The sequence below is a fragment of the Protopterus annectens genome, chromosome 3.part1 (genome assembly GCF_019279795.1).
Source record: "Protopterus annectens isolate FY-2018-M chromosome 3.part1, PAN1.0, whole genome shotgun sequence".
NCBI lineage: Eukaryota > Metazoa > Chordata > Ceratodontiformes > Protopteridae > Protopterus > Protopterus annectens.
Genome location: NC_056732.1, coordinates 1,673,248,308 through 1,673,272,715, shown reverse-complemented (window position 1 = coordinate 1,673,272,715; position 24,408 = coordinate 1,673,248,308). Strand labels below are relative to the sequence as shown.

At 44.3% G+C, this 24,408-nt stretch overlaps 1 protein-coding gene across 4 annotated transcripts in view; it reads right to left on the bottom strand.

Annotated features, from left to right (window-relative positions):
- HGH1 (HGH1 homolog) overlaps positions 1 to 24,408 on the bottom strand; it is a 272,644-nt gene that overhangs the window by 27,582 nt on the left and 220,654 nt on the right. For all 4 annotated transcript variants that reach the window (XM_044067701.1, XM_044067702.1, XM_044067703.1 and 1 more), the window contains exon 6: positions 11,345 to 11,467. In XM_044067701.1, the coding sequence (XP_043923636.1) occupies positions 11,345 to 11,467 (123 nt within the window). The remainder of the gene's footprint in view (positions 1 to 11,344; positions 11,468 to 24,408) is intronic.

The window sequence follows — 24,408 nt, the reverse complement described above, 5'->3', positions numbered from 1 at the left end:
GTAAAGAGAAACTGGAGACAGTATGGTGGAAGTTAATTGGCTGATGGAAAAGAAAAAAAAAATAGAGAAACTGGCTACGACATAATGTTCCCTGAAAACAATCAGGGGGTTAAAGTTAATGCAAAACCAGTTAGACATGAAGTAAACTTCTTTCAGGTTTTTTTAAATGCATTGGGGATACAATCATAAAAAGGTGCTTTTTTCTCTTGTTCACTGTTCTTCTCTCTTTTTCTTTGTCCAGTTTTGAAAAATGTAGACACTGCAATGAAAAAAGAATGAGGAGGGGAGAAGATGGGGGGGGGGGGGCACAAGGGTCCGGTTAACAGAGTATGACAACATAAAAATTAGTGTGCTTTTTCCCATGCTTACAAAGGGAAATGACTGGGTAAAAACCATAGGCGTCAACCAGTAACAAGTTTATTACAAAGCATGTAAATGAAAAAGATTATTAAATACTGTAAGTCTTTCTGATAAACAAGGTACCCTTAGCAGTTCAGTGTCTGGTTTGCACATCACTAGAAGACAATCTGGTACTTTGGTGTTTAATGAAAGTATTCAAAGTGTTTTCTCAACTGGGAGAGTTATATAGATATAAAAAATAATTAACATTTACTAATAGCACAGGCTGTACCATGCATCTTAGTATGACTAACCTTTCTTTTTGGTTAATCTTAGTCTGTCTGTGTAGCTGCCAACTTAGAAAATATGTTCTAATTAGGAAGCAAAAACTTCAATATATGAAGATGTACATAGTTTTGTGTGTTGTTATAAAGTTTGCAGGTTTTAGGAGGGTTTTCTTTGGGGGGGTTGTTCTGTTTGAGGGCTTTCAAAAAATAAAAAGTTATGTAAATGCGATATAGGAACAAATGGATATGACATAAAAACTGTATAAAAGACCAAACTACCGAACAGTATATACATGTAACATAAAAGTTGGAACTAGACATTTAGCAAAATTAAAAGTTATGTACTCACCATAACGTTCCATCTGAGTAGGTGACTTCATTTGGATGCAACCTGTGGGTTTCGGATCCGATCTCGGATCCGAGCCGGCATTTCAAAAGCTTAGGATCAGAGCTCCTAGCTCCTCCCTCTACCCATAATCCCCTGCCAAGCTCTAACTGACCTCAGATTGAGTTTGCCTATAGAATACTAGTATAAAAAGTATCTAAATAGATAATAAACTCTTATTGTATAAAGGTCAGGGGGATGGAGGGGGGGATGGTTGCATCCAAATGAAGTCACCTACTCAGATGGAACGTTATGGTGAGTACATAACTTCTAAATCTGAAGTAGGCAGACTTCATTTGTCTGCAACCTGTGGGACAGAGTCCCCAGCTACCTAAATCTTGGGCGGCCGTCATGGAAGGATGTTCCGGAGCACCGCTGAGCCAAAGGATGCTCTCCCCCTGGAAACAACATCCACCTTATAATGAGAAATGAAGGTATGAGACGAGGCCCAAGTGGCTGCCGCGCAGATATCATCCAATGGCATTCGGGACTTAAACGCTGAAGTGGAAACTGCCCTAGTAGAGTGAGCAGTAACCCTCTGAGGAGCAGGCCTACCTGAAGTGTCATAAGCCTGCAGAATACAATTAGCAATCCATCTCGACAGTGTGACTTTGGAAACTGCTTTGCCCATAGCAAATTTAGCAAAGGAGACGAACAGTTGATTTGATTGTCTATGACCAGCCGTTCTGTGAATGTAAAAGCGCAATTGTCTATGAACATCTAAAGAATGCAGCTTATATTCTCCTTTGTTTTTATAGTTGGGGAAAAACACAGGTAAATTGATTGATTGATTAATATTAGATTCCGAAGAAACTTTTGGAAGAAAAGATGGATTGGTCCTGAGGCACACCCTATCGGGAAAAAAGGAGAGGTAAGGCGGTTTGACGCACAGAGCCTGGAGCTCCCACACTCTTCTGGCTGATGTGATGGCTACCAAGAAAGCAGTCTTCCAGGAAAGGTACTTTAGATCTGCAGAAGCTGCAGGCTCAAAGGGGGGAGCAGTAAGGGCCTGTAGAACTAAGGATAGGTCCCAAGGTGGTACAGTTTCTTTGACCGGTGGCCTCAACAGAAAAACTCCTTTAAGAAAGATCTTGCAAAGTTTTGCAGTCATGAGGGGAGCTGACTCATGACCCACATGATAATGGGAAATCGCTGCCATTTGTACCTTTACCGTGGAAGAACTAGCCCCTTGATGAAAGAGGTCTGTTAAGAAGTCCAGTACCGCAGACATAGGTGCCGAAAAAGGATCAACATTGTTCTGGATCGCCCAAATATAGAAAACCTTTTCCATTTGCTCCGGTAAACCTTCCTAGTGGAAGGTTCATGAGCTGCCACTAAAATGGCCTTGACAGGTGACGAGATACCGGGAGTCCTAATCAAGGATGGAACTGGAGCAGCCAGGCTGCCAATTTCAGGGTGTGTAGATTCGGAATCGGGAGTCCTTGAGGATGGGAAATGAGATCCGGGATCGGATCCAGAATCCAGGGCGGATTCACTTTGTGAGACCATACATAAGGGAACCAAGGCTGACGAGGCCAGAACGGGGCAATGAGAATCATTCTGCTCCCCAAACTGTTGGCTTTCTGCAAAAGCCTCTGCATCAGAGGTAGTGGAGGATAGGCATAAAGGAGACCGGGAGGCCAAGCATGCACCAGTGCGTCTCTCTGGGATTCCCCAGGTGGGGGAAGTAGAGCGAAGAAACTGTCGCATTTGGCGTTTGAGTGAGAAGCAAAAAGATTGCAACAGGGTTGCCCCCAGACGGCAAAAATCTTCGCTACCAGAGGATTGAGAGACCATTCGTGCGGGGAAAGAATGGTGCGACTGAGCTTGTCCGCAAGGATGTTGGATTTTCCCGGAATGTGCATTGATACAAGAAAGCGTTTGGTGGAAATTGCCCATTCCCAGACTATCATGGCCTCTCGACAAAGGGGATAGGACCTGGTTCCCCCCTGCTTGTTGATGTACCAGACTACCGCCATGTTGTCTGTCTGGATCGCAATAGTCCCCGAAGGAAGAAGGCTGTGAAGTGCTTGCAACGCTAGGAGCACCGCCCTCATCTCCAGGACATTTATATGCAACGAGGTCTCTGAACTGTTCCACTTGCCTTGGACAATCTTGCCCGCAGAATGCCCCCCCCCCACCCGAGGCGAGAAGCGTCCGTAGTCACCGTGGCTCGGGGGAATGTTGCACAAAAGGGTCTCCTGCTAGAGGTTCCGGAGACTGGAGCCACCAAAACAGGGAGTCCCTGCATGCCTTGATGACCGCTATCGGGCTGTTGAGAGAGGAGTACAGCGGGGACCACTGGACCTGTAGGGTCCACTGAAGAACCCGCATGTGTAAGTGAGCATGTAGAAGAAGTGGAATAGCTGCTGCCATTGAACCCAGGGCCCTCAGGACCGAAGCCACCGTCGGAAACGGTTGCAGGACTGCTGTGATATGACACCTCAGGCTGGACAGCCTGTCTGGAGTGAGGAAGGCCCGCATTGATCTTGTGTCCAACCTTCCTCTTATGAAATCTAAAAGTTGTGTGGGGTGCAGTAAAGATTTTTCCCAGTTTATGGCGATGCCCAGCCTTGGGGCTATAAGGAGGAAATAGTCCCTGGCTGAGCACAGTAGATGCCTTGATGACGCCGTCAGGAGCCAGTCGTCCAGATACAGAAAGACCTGTAATCCCTGGAGTCTCAGGTGGGCCGCTACTACTGCTAGTACCTTGGTGAACACCCTGGGGGCAGAGGTGAGACCAAAGGGAAGGACCCTGAACTGGTAGTGGCTGGCTCCCAGCCGGAAGCGAAGGAACCTCCTGGACCGTCTGTCCATCCGAATGTGGTAGTACGCGTCCTTGAGGTCGATAGAGCACATCCAATCGTTCTCCGCAAAAGGGGGAGTATAGATTGTAGAGTGACCATCCGGAACTTTTGCTTGGTTACAGACAGGTTCAGCAGGGAAAGGTCTAAGATCGGTCTTAAGTCCCCCATTTTCTTTGGCACCAAGAAGAACCTGGAGTAAAACCCTGATCCGGTCTGATCTCGGGGGATGCGCTGGATGGCTCTTTTTTCTAGCAGCTGTTCGATTTCGACAGCTGCTGCCTCCCTTTGGTCGGGTGGTACATCGGGGAGGTTGCGGGATCTGGGGATTTTGCTCAGGGGAATGGCATAACCTCTGGATATCACACGAAGCACCCAATGGTCTGATGTGATTGACTCCCAAGAAGTCAGGTGCCTCGAAAAACACCCCCCGACTGCCTCCAGAGAAAGAACAGCCGGGCAACCCTTCAGGGCTGTTGCGTGGATCTGTCAGAGAAAGGTTCTCTGGACCCAAAGTTCCTAGGAGCCCCTCTGCCTCTAGGACGGCGACCTCCCTGTCCTCCTCTGCCACGGAAGGACTGGTTATCCGGAGCAGGTTGGGACTGCTGCGACTTCCGGAACCACATCTTCTTCTGTCCCTTTTGGTTCTTCGAGAAGGACCTCTGGGGAGCTGAGAAGCGGACTCCGACGGCAGACAGCGTCTTCCCGTCCTTCTCGCTCTGGACTAACGTTTTGCGAACAGTTTTGCCAAACAAGGCAGAACCATCAAAGGGGGCATTCGCGAAGGTCGCTTTGAAGGGCTCTGCGAAATCACAGTGGCGGAGCCAGGCCTGACGCCTCATGACTAGGCCCGCTTCGCTAGCTCTAGCGCTCCCTCAGTAGCGTGAGAAAGTAGCCGCATAGAAGTATTGGAAACTGCTCTAAGAGTGGCCATACGGGTGGAGTACACGTTTGTCCTCACCCGACATGGACTCTGGGGGGGATGCAGCGTACTCTTTAATCAGGTCCCACTGCATCCTGATGACATGTGCCATGTAGTTCAGCGCTCTCAAAGAGAAGGTTGCTGAACTAAAAACTCGCTTCCCAATGCGATCCATCGAGCGGGACTCTTTGCCCGGAGGATGCATAGAGGGACTCTACTGGGCTAACTCCCTCTTGGTGGCTGTGGCCATCATCATGGCATCTACCGGGGGGCCCTTGCTCCAGTGAGTGCGGTCCGCCGGGGAGCTCAGGATACGGTCCGGACGCTTGGGTACAGGCTCAACGATGTCCGGATCCTTCCATGCTCTGGTGGATATAAGGTCCACCAGAGGATCGGCAGGAGGGGACACCCAAGAGGTAGATGGACCCGCCTTGATTGCCTCCAAGAACACAGACTCGTCTGAGGAGGCCTTTGGGGCAGACCACCCCCCCTGATCCTTAACATCTCCATAATGTCTCCAAAGGAGACGTCTTCCGGGGGTGATCTTGGGGAGCCCTCCCCTTCATCCAAGTCTGTGTCTTCGGTAATGGACTCTGGGGAGTCCACGTGCCTCCTTTTGCACTTACGCTTCCGAGGCACTTCCTCGGGGGGACTGTCCGAGGAGTCCTCTTCAGTAGCCAGATGTTCCAAGGGAACTACTTCGGACATCGAGGCAGGCTGTCCCTGGGACCGGCTGATGGGAGCCTGGCCCAGCTGCAAGGGAGTGCGGGGTGGAGCCGTGGCAGGGAATAGGGGTCCGGTAGTCCTCAACAGCACCCTTTCCACTACGTCGAAGGCCGAGGGGGAGCCAGCTTCTCTAAGCCCTGAGAGCCGACCCCCACTCGGATCCGACGCACGGACCGGAGTCGGAGCCGAAACCGTCGGATCTGAGAGACCGGTGCGCTCCGACTTAGACGGAGTCGAAGATACATCAGCTCCCTCGGATCCGAGGCTTGACCCTCGGCTCCGAGAGGTCGAGTCCGAAGTACCCGAAGCACTCAAGGGATGGGTCGGATCCGAGGTGCGCCGACCTGTCGGATCCGACCCACCCCCGGATCCAACTCTGCCCGGCACAGACAGCTCCGAACCCGGGATGTGGGTCGGAGAAGGAGCCAAGGGGGCGAAAAAAGGGGTCGAAGCCCCTCCCGGATGGGGGGGGGCTAAGAGCACTCCCATTTGCATCTGGGCCTGGATGAAACGCCTCATCATCCGGTCCATGTCTGCTTCGGACATTGAAAAGGTGGATCTAGATGAGGCCACCGACGCGGACCTAGAGAGCCGCCTCGGGGACCTCACCGAAGGGCTAGCCTCCTCCTCCTCGGGCCCAGAAGAGAACCGAGGGGAGTGGAGCCAAGCAGGAGGAGATCTAGAAGACACAGGGGAGCCCCGTTTAGACGGAGGAGCCGAGCTTGAGGCCTCGGCTCTCCGTTTGTGGTGCCTCTCCTTGTGTCTCTCCTTCTTCTCTTTCTCCCTTATAGTCTCCCTCTCCTCCGGCTTTTTGGTGGGAGGTTGAGTCCCTGCCGGGGGAGGGGAGACCGTAGCACCCACGGAAGGCTGCTGGCTAGTAGGGGCAGAGGCCGGAGCCGCATCTGGAGGGAGAAGTCCTGCCAGAACAAGCTTCGACCTCCGCTTCCTTAAAGCTCGGGGGTTGAACCCTGCACATATGGTACAACCAGATGACAGGTGTTCAACCCCAAGATGACTTGATCGAGTGTGGCCATCCGCTGGGGACAGCTTGTGGCCACACTCGGTACATTTAGAAAACACTGCCTTATGGGCTTCTGACATCTTAAGCACTAACAGGCCTAACACACACAGTTAAAGAACAAACACACAAACTACACAAAACCCGTGAAAAAAATTAACAAGGTAAAGAGAGGAAAGCCTAACACATACACACAAATTAACTAAATATTAAAATTTTAAAGTTTTCCAGTCAAAAACTCTTATCTTAACCAGGAGCTCGAGGAGTCCGTTGCAACTTGAAAAGCGGCAAACGAAATCTGAGGTCAGTTAGGGCTTGGCAGGGGATTATGGGTAGAGGGAGGAGCTAGGAGCTCGGATCCTAAGCTTTTGAAATGCCGGCTCAGATCCGAGATCGGATCCGAAACCCACAGGTTGCGGACAAATGAAGTCTGCCTACTTCAGATCAGCAGTTATATATAAAAGGTGGTAATAACTACATAAGAAAATGATGCTGTCTGTAATGTCTTTCAATCTAAATGATCTTACAGATAAATATAAAAAAGAAAGTAGTGAACTGTATTAAAAAATACAGAGTGCAAATAGCTATGCTACAGGAGACACACCTGGGAAGAACTGAACATGTGAATTTGATAAAGAAAGGTTATCAGGATGGTTATTCATCGGAATACTTGGGGCAAAGGAAATGAGGAGTCCTTATTTTATTTGCAAGAGGAGCTCCAACAGTGATAGAAGAGGAAAAAAGAGATGATAATGGAAGATACATAGTACTAAGGGGCTACTGGGAAGAGAAGAGGATTACACTGGCATGCATTTACATCCACTCTAAAAGTGATATAATGGAGCTTAAGAAAATGTTGGGAAAAATAATCAGCTTTCAGCAAGGAATATTACTTATAGGTGGAGTCTGGAATTTGGTTTGCAACAGGGAAGATGTGTCTGGATGGCCTAGAAAGGATAATATAACAAGAGAGGGTGGATATTTGAAGAAATTTATAAAAATTGGGTTGGGAGGGTGGCCTAATGGTTAAGGTGTTTGCCTTACAAATACAAGGTGCAGGGTTTGAGTCTCACAAGGGATAATTGGCTAGGCTTAAAATGGCTCACAACGGCAGTTAGCTTAATACTAACCTATGAACCTATAAAATGTTTGGTATGGAAGACGTTAATTCAGTACTAGGAGTTCGGAGTGAATTTACATATTATTCACTAAGATACAAAAACTGGGCTAGGCTAGATAGATTTTATATTTTGCAGGAACATGTGCATTTAATTAAAGGTCTTGAAACACACCCAATAACTATTTGAGATAGTGCACCAGTAATAACTAAAATAAAAATGCAAGGTAATGAAAATTAGACATTGGTGCTTCCCCAGCTACCGGCTGAAAAGACAGGACTTTAAGGAATGAGTTGTGAATTTATTTCAGGAGCTACTAGAGAAGACAGGTTTGTCTTCTGAAAGCATAGCTAAGGAGTGGGATAAAATTAAAGTGCAGTTTAAAACTAGGTTTAAATAAAATAAAGGGAGGTTTAAATAAAAGAAAGGGAGATCTGGCTAAACAGTAACACAATTTAGAAGGACTGACAAATGTTGAAGTATTGCAAAACAGGGGAATCTCTCAAAACAAGAAAAGGAGCAACTGCAGAATGCTAAACAGAAAATAAGGGATTACCTCGATAATATGCATGAGTTTAGAAAGACTGCTGTTAAGCAACTGTTTTTTGATGATAATTCTAGAGCACAAAAACTTTTAGTAAAACAACTCAGGCAACAGAAAGTGGAAAGGGCAGTCACCAAGCTTAGGGAGCCTATAACAAGGAAGATAACAAGAGACCCTGTAGAAGTATTAGAAATACTTCGGAAATTTTATGAAAATTTGTATAAAGCAGAGAAATATGGAAATCAAGAAAAGGTACAAATGGAAATGGTTATGGAAGAATTAAATATGTCAAAGTTAGAAGTAGATGAAGCTCAAATTACTAACAGTTATTAGGAAGGGATAAGACAAAAATGACTATGTATAACCAATCTACAGGAAAGTCCCCAGGAACAGATGGTATTTCCTGTGGAAGTTTGGAAGTTAGGAGGGAAAAACGTGCTAAAGATCTGGAAGGTTTTGTTTAACAGTATTTTAAGAGGAAAGGAAGTTCCCGCATCCTAGAAAAAGGCGGTTGTAATAGTAATACCTAAAGAGGGTAAACATCCATTGGATTTAGTTTCATAAAGGCCCATTTCAGTACTAAACCAGGATTATAAAGTGTTTACATCTATAATGGCTAAAAGAATGGCAAAAGTGATACCAAAATTTATAGATATGAATCAGTGTGGTTTCGAGGAGGGGAGGCAAACGTTTGACAATATTAACAGAACACTAATGATCCAGAGGGAAGCAGAATGTAAGAAAATACCACTTATTGGTGGGTTTTGATGCACAGAAAGCATTTGACAGAGTAGACTGGGACTTCATGAGCAGGGCAATGGAAGCAATTGCTTTCCCTGATAAAATTATAAAGTTGATTAGAAGAATATATGTGGGATCGGAGGCCTGAATTAAAATGGGTGGGGTCCTCTCTGATAATTTCTGTTTGAGTAGAAGAACCAGGCAGGGTTTGTCCACTTTCCCCTTTGTTGTTTGCATTATATTTAGAACCACTGGCAAAGAAAATAAGGGACTCAGACATTCAAGGATACAACTGGTATGGTAGTCAGGAAAAGCTGGCTCTATTTGCAGATGATATTATTCTATACATGTCAAAACCAGAAAGGGACATTAAAGTATTGTGCAACATTTTATGACCGTTTCAAATCTTCTCAGGATACAAAATTAATGACAGTGAAACAAAGGCAGTAGCGGTAAATTATGTACCCACATGAATTGGTCCAACAATACCCACATTTATGGAGACATGATAAAGTATTTAGGAGTATGGATCAGAAATGAGTCTGTGGTGGCAGCTAAGGATATGTGGGAAGAGACCAAACAGAAGATAATACAAACATTGAGAAACTGGAAGTTTTGTTATATGGATATGGATACCAAGATACAAGCCATTAAAATGTTTTTAGTCCCTTTAGTCTTATACACAGGTCAGGCATACTTTTATCACCCAGAGGAGAAATTGTGGACAGCAATTAAAAAAGAGTTGAAGGATTTTATCTGGGAAGGGAAAACAGCAAGGGTCAAGTGGGATAAACTGATTCTACCATTAGAACAAGGTGGACTAGGATTACCTAATTTGAGGGGGTACTTAGAGCAACACACAGTTAAGGCTCTTCTGCAAAACACAAGCAGAAAACTATAATTTAGAGTGGAAAGAGATTATGATGATACGGGGGGAAGGTCAAGAAGCAAGAAGAGACTGGAATTTTGGATACAGACTCTTAAGAATGACAGCAATCATACAGAATATTATATTCATAAAACAGCAGGGAGTATTTTAGGAACTAAACCAACACGGGAATGGAGAAGAGAGATTCTGCCAATAGGGATGACTGCAGTTAGGGATGCAGACAACAGGCAAGACGGGGGCTGGAATTTATTGGTGAAAACTGGCAAAGGAAACAAGGTATTGGGAGCAAATAACCAGAAAGGGAAAGGTAATAGAATGGGAAGATGCCAAGAATTTATTTGGACTGCAGGTTAGAAATTGCCTTTCCCATCAAGGATTGATATCAGAGTATAGGCAAAGAGAAAGAAATAGGGGGGTTTAAATGAAACACCAGCAGTGGTAGAGTTTTTAATACAATCTAGAACTGAAGCTGTCATTAAAAAAGGAATAATTAGTAAAGCATATAAAATATTGAATGATAACTACAAGAATCAATCAGAGGAGCTTAAAAAGGAAGGGAGACTGGATAAGAAATTCACAGAGAGACAATGGGGGGATATATGTGCACCTCTCCAATATGCAACAAAGTCGAGAAGATTTAGGATCTTTGCCTGGAAGTGTTTACACAGATATTTTTATACCCAAAGTACACTCCAAAGAATTTTTCCTCAGGTGGACAGTAAATGTTAGAAGTGTGACGGAGAAGAAACAGGCAGTTGGGGAACACGTTTATGGGAGTGTAATGAGTTGTCAGATTTTAGGACCGCTCTTGTCAGGGATGCTGGGTGAGCAGACTGGATCGACTGGGGAGATGATTTTTTTTGAGCTATGACACAGAATAGGAAGTGCCTAGACATAGATAAAGCCTTGATGAGTCTTTTTATGGTGGCTGCCAAAAAAGCAATTACTAGAAAATGGAAATCAAAGTCTAAACCAACTTTACTAGAAGTAGTGAATATAGTAAGACATAAAACAACTGGAACTGGGATCTTTTGAAAGGGGAAGGAGCAAACTACATAGGAAAAAATGGGAATTGTGGGAACAATATATGCAGAGAAGGAACAAGGTTTAAAAGAAGGCAGGATTTGAATGAGCTGTATAATGCTTAACTGACAATGACTGGTTAGATTATAAGTGATGTATAATGTGTGCAACTACAGTTGTTTCAATGGTGTCGGTGATGCATAATGTTTACAACTAAAGTGGTGTCAATGTTCGTTTTTCATTCATGTAAATGTAAGATTGCTCATGTCATATGTGATAAAAATAAATATGTTTTTGTTAAAAAAAAAATACTCGAAGGAAGTTTCACCTGCAATTTCATCTTGACATGATTGGGTTTAGAAATGCTTTTATTTCATGTGCTCAGCATGGCCATACAATGAAAATAGGACACTATTACAATTAAAGCCACCTCTTCTGGCATCATAACATGTGACAATTTTAGCATAATTACAAGTGGAAATTTGTAACCTCTTATCAGAATTTTATAACATGCTCCTGGTTTACTGCTCTGTACTAGAGTTACCTACCTGAACAAGTTTTTCACAGGCAGTGATGACATCGGGTTCCTTTTCCCATTTATGGAACTCCCTCATAATGAGGTAGGTCTTCTTATCTTTTACAATGCAACGCCCAGCCTTTGTAGTAGTCAGCTGTAGAAAGTAAAGTATATATAAGGTATTGGTTATTTAATCTTCACACTGCAATTCCCATGTAAGACCTTAATAATGAACAGATGGGGGGGGGGGGGTTCATCAACATAATGCAACTCAAACAGCAACACCCCTGAACTCCTCCCTCTCAGAAAGTTCAGTAGTCCCTCTTACTGACTGATACACATGGAGACAGTCTCTCATTGCTGCATTCAAAAAGGAGTCCTGTGAAATCAAGCAGCTATACTACAAGTAATAATACAACCTGTACCCCCTGCAATTATTACTGATAAAGACAGGTATCATCCTGTTCCACAGCTACCCACCTGCTCCGAGTCCAAGATTCTTTTTTACATTGTTGCAACCTACTTCAGTCTTATTCACGTTATTACATGAAAAGTAAAAATATAGAAACATACTTCAAGCAGCCCAGCCAAAACAAAATCTTGGCTAGTTTGTTGTTTCCACTGTCAAATGATATGCGCTGGCTTAAAGCAAATTAAAATACACTGCGGTCTAAAATGAACTATATTATCCTGGTCTCTCATAATGTCATAGTAGAATAACGGATTTAATGTCTCAGTAATATTAGAAAGGTACTGGTCCCATAGGTTTTCTGGGAGGCTTATATAAATTTGACAAATGGTTGAGTGTTGACAAGCTTCATCTCTCACAGCCATAGGTGGACAGACCAGGGGTATATTTATGGTATCCCATCCACTGAATCAGGTTATGCTTGAATAAGTGCATAGAAGAACTCTGTTCCACATACGTGGCAAGCCTGTTCCAAAGAAGAGGCATCCACTGAGACACATACCTGTTCCCCCCAGCATATCTTACTTAGGATTCAGATTAAGTTTAGGTCATAGGTTCAAAGCTGTTTACTATGCCACAATTCCTTTTGTAAGTCCAACCATGCATCCCAAATGCCTGCAAGTTTTGGTACCCTTGATAAGTGTAAGCAGAGGTCTTGGATATGAACCAGTTACAGGATGCCAATGTCCATTAAAGACAGAGGTGCCAAACCAGGGATAAATTTCCTATTCTCCATCCAACTGTTCAAGTTACACTTAAACTGGGTTAGGGAGGAACTCTGCTTCACACAGATGGGGAGTCTGGTCCACAGAAGGGACAGTCTCTGTGATACATACCTCTCTCTCTCTGGCAGGTCCTATTTATATCACAGGCACGGTTTAAGTCTTTAAAATCTAATACTACATCCCATTCCAATAACATCAAAATCTAAGCCAGTTATTAAAGTCAATTGTTTTCCGTTCATATTGTGGCTTCCTCCTTCGAGAAGGTAGAATGCTGCTCAGTGTTAAGCTCATACAAGCACGGGACACATTATCCAAGAGCTCCCTCGTGTCTCCTTTCATATATTTCAGAGAGGTACATCTCAGGTCATTTACACTGACCGACTGGTACTTATGGTTCAACATGTGCATGATTTGGCTGATTCTGGCCCCTGACAGACAACTGACCATGATTTTCTCCTTACTCAGCCTGGTGTCTCCCAATTGAGTCTCCTATGACCAAAATATTGCACCGTGTGGCAGTTTACCTTATGGGCTTGGAAGCTGACACACAATGAGATATGGCTTATTTGTTGTGGTACGAGTTGTACCGGTAAAGTGCTTTAGAGGTTGCTGAGGATACTTTTTCTGAGTGCAACACCTGGAAGGTCTTTGCTGTTTAGGAAGATTACATTTAAGAGCTTTAGCATACGTGGGTCTATGTGGCAGATCCATACTATGTATGGTGGGCGTAGTGTGCATGTTTCTGACTCTCTCTCAGACATTTGGGTGTATCTAACTCCCCCTGTCTTATATGAGTAGATCCAATCTGTGAGGAAGCTTGTAGTAATTGCCCCTGGCTAATTCCATATAAAGGGAGAACCAATGTTGTCCAGGTCAGAAGGGAGTCACCACAATAATTTTTGGGAAGTCCTTCTGTTATCTTTAGAATGATCCTGGATATATGTAGAAGGGTGGAAATGCATACAGATACATCCCGACCACTGGAATAAAAATGCTATGGTTTCCCTGGGCCTGCCTGCAAGGAGTACTGGTGCAGAAATTACTCAGCTGTCTACTTTGAATGGAGGCAAAAAGATTTACTTAAGGTGCATCTTATAAATGGAAGCCCCCCCCCCCACCAATTCAATTTCCATTTGAGAGGGTCTGTCCAGTTCCTAATCAACCTGTCTATAACTATAATTTGCTCTGGCAGTATAAAAAATGCTAAAACAGTTATACAACACTGTAGAGCTAACTCCCAAGTCATCACAGCCTGCTTGCTCTGGGGGGATAAAACCTGGTGCCTCCAAATTGTTTATACACCACATCACATTGATACTGTCTGCGATCACCTGTAATGGTCCCAGGGACCACAGGTCATAAAAAAGATTATGTAATATAGATCACAACTAACATCCCTTTGACATTCATGTGCTTCAGTCTTTCTGAAGTGCCCAACAGGCCTTGCAACTTTACCTCCATAAAAACTGCTCCCCAAGAAAAAAACAAACTGAGATGTCATATTGTCTCCCCAATGCACTCATTTCTTGATAAATCCCAAAAGTGGAATCTGAAAATACCAGTGGATGAGAATGCTGGGTTTACATTTTTTTTTAGATTACATTTTTGTCATGTATAACCTGGTAAGAGGAATCCTGAGACTCACAGAAGCCATTAACTCTAGAATTCTTAGATATTCTCTGCTTAAAGCCTCAGACTGGATGGAGAAGATCAGGAAAGTCTTCAGGTAAAAAAATTTTCCTGTGTTAGGAATGCCTCTGAAGAGATCTATCTTAAAAGCCAGTCTAAAGGTACGATCCTATGAGAAGCAGTCAAGGAGGATTTTTAACTTATCTAGAAGGCAAGCTTGGTAAGGAGTGAAGAAACCCATGTTAAGGACTCATGACATCTGGCAAAAGACTCTGAAAAGATGAGTATGTTTCAGATAAGTTAAAAATCCTCCTTGACTGCTTCTCATAGGATCGTACTTTTAGACTGCCTTTAAGATAGTTCTCTTCAGAGGCACTGCCCCATTAGCCTAATGAGCCTGGTCTGCAAGGCCATGGAACGTATCATCATGGAACTTATAAACAAAGACATTGGTAATCTCCATACTCTGGACCCCACCCAGTTCAGGTTTGTAAAAGGCAGATCATGTCTCCTAAACCTGATAGACTTCTTTGAAGCAGTCACCAAAGCCATAGACGAGGGTAAGGTGGTTCACACAGCCTATCTAGATCTCGCCAAAATGTTTGACACCATCCCCCACTCTGGAATTATATTATAAAGTCATGGCCTCAAGCTCAATGCCAAAAAGTGCACTGTCATCCACTTTGGTAATAACTCTGTACCCATAAGTTACCAAATAGGTGGTAGTCTACTTAACACTGAAAGTGTGATAAGAGACCTTGGGACACAGGTGGACAGTAGTCTCTCCTTTGATAATCACATAACCACAGTAGTCAGGAAATCCTTCTACATGGCACACCTCATCACAAAAGGTTTCCCATCCAGGAAAAAATAAAAAAAAAAAGGTAATTGTTCCTCTCCACTCATCACTCATTAGACCCATTACAGAGTACAACGCCCCTTTTGGTATGTACCTCACAAGACATCTACAACAACTGGAAAGGCTGCAGAAATACCTCACAAAGAGGACTACCAGCCTCAAACAGATGCCCTAAGCAGACCGTCTCAAAAACTCCAGCTTTACTCCGTTGCATATCACCTACTCAGAGGCAATCTCTGCCTAACACACAAAGCTATGTCAAACCCAGAGCTGCTGGACATGCTCCACTTAAAGAAATCCCAATTCCTCTGAGCTATACGCTCTACGGACCTAAACCTTGTCACCACAATAAACAGAACATGCTGGAGGGACAGATTCCTGTCCCAGAGACTTCCCATACTCTGGAACAAAACTTCCTATCTATATCAAACAAAGCTCCTTATTAGCACTCAAGAAAAATCTTGATGATTGGATGGGAAATAGGAAATTCACCCCCTGGGATCACCTCTGTGGCTCTGCTCAACAGGGGCACAGAAAAATAATTTTCTTGGGTGGTGAAACCAGAGTACCTTTTTAACTAGGCTTATATAGGCCCTAGGGCCAATAGCCTAGTACCTACATATGAACCTATGAAATAAGGAAAATGTGAATGTCTTATAGTCTGCAATGAGCCATTCCTGGAGCTTTACATTTTGGAAATACTGTAGGAGCTGTAACTAATGCAAAGTTAATGCAGAAAAATGCTGAAGTGGCTCAGACACAAAATCTGAGAAAATTTCTGAAGCCTGTGGCTAAGTGAATGTGATTCGGTCTAATGCTACAAGAAAATGCAGAAAAGAATGACAGGTAACTGACCCTGAAGGGTTAACATTTTGAATTTTGGTATTTCCACTAACTGGTTGAGAAAAGAAAGGAAAGATCTAGAACTAGTCTCCAGGAAAGCTCGCTCTTTGAAACCAGAGATATTCTGGAGTAGAAGCCTTCCTCCCTTTGACCTAAAGGCACAGGTAGTATGAACTCCTATGGTATGCATGTGTGGAAGAACCTCAGGAAAAACTATTCTGTTTAAGAGGTAGGGAGGAAATAGTACGTACATTCAGTTCCAACTGGAACCCTCCTAAAAAAGAAATTATGTTCTCACCACAGCGTTCCATCTGTGCTGTCCATTTTCATTCTTCAACATGTGGGTTTGGATCCCATCCTTGGATCCAACTTGGCAGTTTTTTTTTTTTTTACAGCTCATGGCTGCTGTAAGCTCTTAAGCTTTTCTCTTACCCATAATGCTGTAGTTTCCCCCCTCCATACCTCTGATCTTGTTTGCTGCTTTTTATTGCTAAATAATGAAAGAAATCATGATTATATGAGAAACCACTATCTGGAGCTCAAAAGGAGGAACTTTGGTTCCTCCAGTATCCTCCCTTTCTTCCAGAAGTTATAAACAACAAAGGTATGGGGTTGTAAGGAGGGGAGTTGAAGAAGAATGAAAATGGACAACACAGATTGAACGTTATGGTGAGCACATGATGTCAGTTTTCATTAATTCCTCAGCATGTGGGACAGAATCCTCAGCTACCTGAATCATGGGTGTACTCTAAGAAAGGCTATTTAGGAGTACTGTTGAGCTGAAGACTGCTCTTCCCGTAAAAGACCAAATCAACTTTGCAATGAGCAATAAAAGTACGAAGAGATTAGCCCAAATGGCTGCAGCAAAATATTATCTGTAGAATAGCTGGACAGAAATACTGGAGGTCACCATGAATCTACTTGAATGAGCACTCCGGGGATTTGGCAGGGATAAACCCAATTTACTGCAGAGAAATGAAATGCAATAAGTTAGCCAGTTAACTAAAGTTATTTTGGTAACTGGCTTTCTCAATCTTGATTCTGAAAAGGAGACTAATAATTGATCCGATTTTCTGAATGTCAGTTCTATGCAGACAGAAATGTAATTGCTTGTGAACATCCAACAAATGTAACATGTATTCCCCTTTGTTGGAGACCTTTAGGAAGACTGGAAGGTTGGTTGATTTATGTTGGAACCCGACACCACTCTAGGAAGAAAAGATGGATTGGTTTATAAGGATACTATCATTATGAAAAAAAAAATAAGGAGGTTTAAAAAATAAAACTTGCAGTTCTGAAACTCAACTACCCAATGTAATGGCTACTAAAATATTGTTTTCCAAGTTATAAACTTTAATTCACAGTTTGTAGCTGGTTCAAAAGGTGACCGAGTCAGGGCTTGTAACACTAAATTCAAATCCCATAGTGGAGTATAATTTTTAAAGGAAGGTTTCAGAAAAAAGGTTCCTTTTATAAATGCCTTACAGAATCGTGATGAAGCTAAGGAAGAACCGTCAACTCTGACGTGAAAATTAGAAATATCAGCCAATTCTACTTAAACTATTAACGAATTACCTCCTTCATTAAAAATAAGTAAAAAAATGTAAGAACTGCAGATACTGGTGCTGAAAATGGATCAATGTGTTTCTGTTGAGCCTAAACAACAAATCTTTGCCATTTACTTTTGTAAATCTTCTTAGTGGAAGCTTTGTGAGAAGGCAAAAGAATGTGATGGACAGGACAGAAGAGCCTGGGCTGTCAAGCTATCAACGGAATCGGAGAAACTATACGGTCAACTTTAGGCTGAAAATCTCTGGGTGAATCATGGCTGAAGGGTGAAGCAGTAGGTCTGGAATTGGATCCAGGAAAAAAGGGAGGATGAACTAGATAAGGCCAAAGGAAAGGGAACCAAATATGACAAGGCCAAAAAGGGGCAATGAGGATTACTGTGCTCTTCAATCAAGATGCTTTCTGAAGAAACATGGTGATCACAGGAGTTGGTGAGTACGCACAGAGAAGACTGGAAGGCCAGTCATGGAGGAGAGCATCGATCAGTGACTACCCCAGTGGGGGGGGGGGGGTCAAGGCAAAAATCCTGCTGCACTTACTGTTGAGGGAGATGTAGAAGTCACAGCACAGTTAGCCCCACTAACAGAATATCTTCTCCACAATTTTCTTGTTGAGAGACCACTCATGAAGCAATACAATGGGGGCTTGCTCAACTTGTCTGCTAACTCGCTGAATTTCCCTGGAAAGGGCATTGCTATCAGAAGTCGGCTGGATAGGATCGCGTACTGCCACACACTGAGTTTCTGGACATAAGTGGTAATATCTGGATCCTCCTTGTTTGTTGATGTTCCAGACTACTGACATACTGTCCTTCTGAATATCAACAGTTTCTGAAGGGAGAGAGTCTTGGAAGGCCTGCAATGCTAGGAAAACTACACTCATTTCTAGGATACTGACATGTGGGTTGGCCACTTCTTGGGACCAGGTGCCTTGGACTGTCTTTCCCAAGAAATGCACCCCACCCAAAATGGGATGCATCCGTGGTCACTATGGCCTTGGGCTAAGGAAGTATGAAAGGCTGGCCCTGTAAAATCTTTTCAATGCAAATCCATCACTTGAGGTACTTTTTGCATGCCTGAGTTATTCTGATCTGGGATGACAAGAGCTTGTACAGTACGGACCACTGAGTCGCCAGAGTACACTGAAGAATTCTCATATGGTACCTTGCCGATGGAACCAGAATTATGGCAGCAGACACTGACCTTAAAGCTTCTAGAATCAGTCGAGCTGACAGCAAGGAACTTTGAATTATCATTTGGACTTTAAATTGAATCATCTGTACCCTTGACAATGGAAGGGAGGCGGTCATGGAAAAAGTGTAGAGCAAGGCTCCTATGAATTCTAGCAACTGAGTTGGTTCTAGTTGAGATTTGTTGATACTGACTGTAATGCCTAGGTGAGAGCAGAAATGGACTACATAATCTCTTGCTTTGATTAGTAGATGCCTGGTCAGAGCGGTTATGAGCCAGTCAAACAGGTAAGGAAACACTCTGCATCCATGTAGTCTCAAATAAACTACTACTACTGCCATGCATTTGGTGAACATCCTCTGGGCTGTGGTGAGGCCAAATGGCAGTGCTCTGAATTGTAAATGACCGACTCCCAGATGGAAGTGTAGGTATTTTCTGGATCATCTGTTAATTTTTATGTGATAGCATACATCCTGAAGATCTACTGAGCACATCTAGTGGTCCTTGTGAAGGAAAGACAAAATGGACTAAATCATGACCATACAGAACTTTGTATACTGAAATTATTTGTTCAATTTGCCAAGATCCAAAAGTGGAAGGGCCACAGAAGCATCTCACAAAGAGGATTACTGGCCTCAAACAGATGCCCTGCACTGACCGTCTCAAAAAACTCCAGCTTTACTCCACAGCATATAGTCTACTCAGAGGTGATATCTGCCTAAAATATAAAGCTATATCAAACCCACAGCTGTTGGACATGCTACACCTAAAGAAATCCCAATCCCTCCAAGCTACACGCTCTAGGGACCTAAACCTTGTCACCACAATAAACAGGACATGCTGAAGGGACAGATTCATATCCCAGAGACTTCCTATACTCTGGAACAACCTACCCATCTATGTCAAGCAATGTTCCTCATTAACGCTCAAGAAAAAGCTTGATAAGTGGATGGGAAATAGGAAATACACCTCAGGGATCACTTCTGTGGCTCTGCTCAACAGTGGCACAGGGAATTAACTTTCTTGGGGTGGCGTAAGCCAAGAAACCTTGTTGGCTAGGCTTACTTAGGTCCTTGGGCCGATAGCCTAGTACCTACCTATGAACCTATAGACTACAGTCCCGTTTTCTTTGGCACTAAAAAGAATCTTGAGTAAGTTCCAGATTCTTTCTGGGCTGAACTTCTGGATGACTCTTTCTAGCAGATTTTTTTTTTTTATTTCTAGAGTTGCTACTTTCCTCTTATTGGATGGAACCATTGAGAATTCTGTTTACTGTTGAAGGGTGTAGGGGAAAAGGGAATTATATAACCTCTGGAAATAATCCTCGGCACCCACATATCTTCTGTAATGTCTAGCCAGGCACTCTGGTGCAGGAATAGAGGACACCCAATGCCTCCATTGGTGGACAATCGGGCCTCCTTTCAGAAGCGCTGACAGGGTCTGTTGGAGAAGGAATCTCTGGACCTCCTCTGCTGCGTGGGTGGCAACTTCTGTTAGAGTTCCCCCCTCTGCTCCTGACAGAGCTATCCCCACATGGATCATGGGAATGGACCCTGGGACTTTCTGAACCACATTTTCCTACCACCTTGTTGATTCCCAAAAAAGTTTCTTTGAGGAGATGAAAAACATATGCCCACTGCAGACAGGATCTTACCATCTTGCTCACAAGAAATTTATGAGGGACGCAACAGATTATGCAAATAGTAAACCATTTGCTGTGCGCAAAGTTGTTAAATTTTCGAGCAAAAGTGATTCAGATCAAGTACAGGGAAAGAGAAAAAGGCAGAAATAAGAAGTTATGTACCTACCATAACGTTCCATGTTAGTTGTCTTCTCTCGCCTTCTTTCTTGCTTGATGGGTTCGGAGCCGATCCTCGGCTCCGACTCGGCACTTGCTAAGCTCAAGAGTCACTTTTACCAGCTCGAGGCAGCCCCATATCCCATGATGCAAGGCGGTAAGTACCCAGATCTCGTTTGATGACAAAGGGCAATAACACCAAGCATAAACACTTCCCAAAGGAAGAAAGAAAACCTACAGGATGGAAGAAGGACCAGCTCAGAATGGTCTTCAGCATAATAATTCCTTGTAGAAAGGTCTGTCCAGGCCTGGGGGAAGGAGGGAGGGTCGCAAGAAAGAAGGCGAGAGAAGACAACTAACATGGAACGTTATGGTAGGTACATAACTTCTTAATGTTAAGTTGTCAATCTCGCCTTCATTCTTGCTTGATGGGACCGTGTCCCTAGCACCTCTATCCTGGGTGGCTCAATGGAACAGACTCTTGAGGACTGTAGAGCCAAAACTGGCTCTGTCCCTGGAGGCCAAGTCCAATTTGTAATGGGAAACAAAAGTATGAGGAGTGGCCCAAGTGGCCGCTGCACAAATAGTGTCTAAAGGAAGTCTAGCTTGAAAGGCTGTAGAAGTAGCTAAGCTCCTAGTTGAATGTGCTTTAGGTTTTGAGCACAGCTGTTTTCCCCTGAGCAGATAAATTTCAGAGATGACAGAAGAAAGCCATCTAGATAAGGTCACTTTAGAGACAGGAAGGCCTTTCTTGTTATCTGCATAGGAAACAAAGAGTTGATCGGATTTCCTAAATTGTTTAGTTCTGTCCAAATAATATCCGAGTTGGCGGTGGACATAAAGATAATGTAGTTTTTGTTCCGATCTGTTTGAATAGTTTGGAAAAAATACAGGGAGATCAATGGATTGATTCAAATTAGTCTTTGAGGCGACCTTAGGCAAAAAGGTTGGATTAGTTCTCAATGATACTCTGTCTTTGTGAAAGACCAAATAGGGGGGTCGAACCGATAGAGCATGAAGTTCAGACACCCTCCTGGTCGATGTAATAGCTACTAGGAATAATGTTTTCCAAGAAAGAAATTTTAGGGAGCAAGAAACAGCTGGCTCGAAGGGGGGAAGAATCAAGGATGTCAGCACTAAATTTAGATCCCACTGAGGAGGAGGATTCCTGATTGGAGGCTTTAGCAGGAAAATTCCTTTCAAGAAGGCTCTACAAAGCCTATGGGACATAATATTGTGATCTGCGATCCCGACATGAAAGTTCGAGATAGCAGCCAATTGAACTCTAACTGTGGAAGAAGAGGAGCCTGCATGAAAAATCTCCGCTAAGAAGTCCAAAACTGCCTGAACTGGGGCAGTGAAGGGATCAATTTTCTTGGCTTTAGCCCAATAAGAGAAACGTTTCCATTTGCTTGTATAAATCCTCCTGGTAGAGGATTTTAAAGAAGCTACTATGATGTCTCTAACAGGGTTAGAGATCAAAGGAAGCCTGGCTAAGGAAGGAAGTGGAGCAACCACTTGGGAGGGTGGCCTAATGGTTAAGGTATTTGCCTTACAAATACAAAGTACAGGGTTTGAGTCTCACAAGGGGTAATTGGCTAGGCTTACAATGGCTCGCAAGGGCAGCTAACCTAGTACTGAACTATGACTATGACTATGACTATGACAACCATGCTGTGAGGTTGAGAGAAGGGATAGTCCAGATGCCACGGCTGCACCAAAAGGTGACGATGGAGGAACGGAAACCAATTTGTCGAGGCCAATAAGGAGCAATGAGAATCATTTTGGCTCTCAAAACGGTAGCTTTCTGGATAACTTGAGGGATCAGGGGAAAAGGAGGAAAGGCATAAAGAAGTCCCTGGGGCCAATCCTGGGTCAGAGCGTCTCTGGGGGGATGGCCTGACAGAGGGAAGAGAGAGAAGAAGTCTGGGCATTTGCTGTTTTGGGGAGTAGCAAAAAGATCGCAACATGGGCGACCCCATTCCAGAAAAATCTCCTCCACTATAGATTGCTTGAGAGACCACTCGTGAGGCATGAGAATAGCTCTGCTCAATCTGTCCGCTAAAATGTTGGTTTTCCCAGGGATGTGCGTTGCTACCAGAAACCGATGAGAGGAGATCGCCCATTGCCAAAGTCTGAGCGCTTCTCAACACAAGGGGTAGGACTTGGTTCCGCCCGGTTTGTTGATATACCAAACTACAGACATGTTGTCTGTGTGGACTGCAATTGTCCCTACAGGAAGAAAGTCGTTGAGGGCTTGCAACGTTAAAAGCACTGCTCTCATCTCTAGGACATTTATGTGCAGGTGGTACTCGAACGGTTGCCACGTCCCATGAACCATCCTGCCCTGATAATGCCCCCCCCCACCCGATCAGGGAGGCATCCGTGGTGACAATGGCTACCGGGGATGGGGGTACAAAGTGTCTGCCTTGGTGAATCTGGGGAGAAGTGATCCACCAAGCAAGATGATTTTTGCAAATCTGTGTCACCAGAATTTGGTGACGCATTGGAAGTTGTTGGTAAGACCACTGAGTGAACAACATCCACTGAAGAAGGCATGTAGAAGCGAGCCAGGGGAAGAAGAGTAATGGCCGCAGCCATGAGACCTAATACCTTTAGAACCATTCTGGCCTGTACTTTCTTGTTGGCCAGAATGATCCTGACATGACTTTGAATGTCTGAAACTCTTTGGACTGTAAGGGTAGCTGACATCCGAACAGTGTTTAAGTTTGCGCCTATGAAAGTAATAGACTGGCAGGGCAATAAGGATGACTTTTCGAAGTTGATCGAGATGCCCAAATGAGAGCAAAGATTTATTGTGTAATCCCTGGCTTGAACAAGCTGATGCCTGGTGGTGGCTGACAGGAGCCAGTCGTCGAGATACAGAAACACCTGGAATCCTTGACGTCTCAGGTGAGCCGTGACCACTGCCATGCATTTGGTGAACACTCTGGGGGCTGTGGTGAGACCAAAGGGCAGGGCTCTGAACTGGAAATGACTGGACCCCAGCTGAAAGCGGAGAAATCTCCTGGAGCGTCTGTGAATTTTTATGTGATAGTACGCATCCTGAAGATCTATTGAGCACATCCAGTTGTCCTTCTGCAAGAAGGGCAGAATCGACTGAAGAGTGACCATTCGGAATCTTGTCTTCCTCACAGACTTGTTGAGTCTGCTGAGATCCAATATTGGTCTCCAGTCTCCCGTCTTTTTGGGGACCAAAAAGAACCTTGAGTAGATTCCAGGCTCTGAATGGTCTGTTGTAACTGGCTGAATGGCTCTTTTTTGCAGTAGTTTTGAGACTTCTAACTCTGCAATTTCCCTTAGACTGGGTGGTACATCTGGAAGGGAATTTAAGGGATAGAAAGGACTTTCCTCGAAAGGAATTTTGTAACCCTCGGATATGATCGACTGTACCCATCTGTCTTGAGTGAGAGAACGCCAGGCTTCTGGGTACAGCGATAGTCTTCCCCCCGACTGCCTCCAAGGAGGGACAGCCGGGCAACATCTCAGGGATGCTGAAAGGGCTTGTCAGAGAGAGACTCTCTGTTTCCCTGGTTTTGTGGACCCCCTCTGCCTCTAGAGCGGCGTCTGTTGTTGTTACCCCCTCTGCCTCTAGGGGTAAACTGACCACGTGAATCCGGCGTGACTCCTTGGGATTTGTGGAACCACATTTTGCCACCCTTCTGTCCTTTGGGATAAGGTCTAGAAGGGGTGGAAAAATGGACTCCTACGGCAGAAAGAGTTTTGCCGTCCTGCTCACACCTGGTCAACGTTTCCTTCACTTAAGGGCCAAACAAAGCTGACCCATCAAAGGGAGAGTTTGTGAAGGACGCCTTAAAGGGATCTGCAAAATTACATAGCCGCATCCAGGCTTGGCGTCTAAGAGCCACCCCTGTACCTGCGGCCCTACTCGCTCCATCAGCAGCATATGATATCAGCCGCATGGAGGAGTTTGCAATGGAGTTAAGGGTTCCTAGCTGCGAAGCAATTTTTTCCTGAGCCCCCGCAGCTGT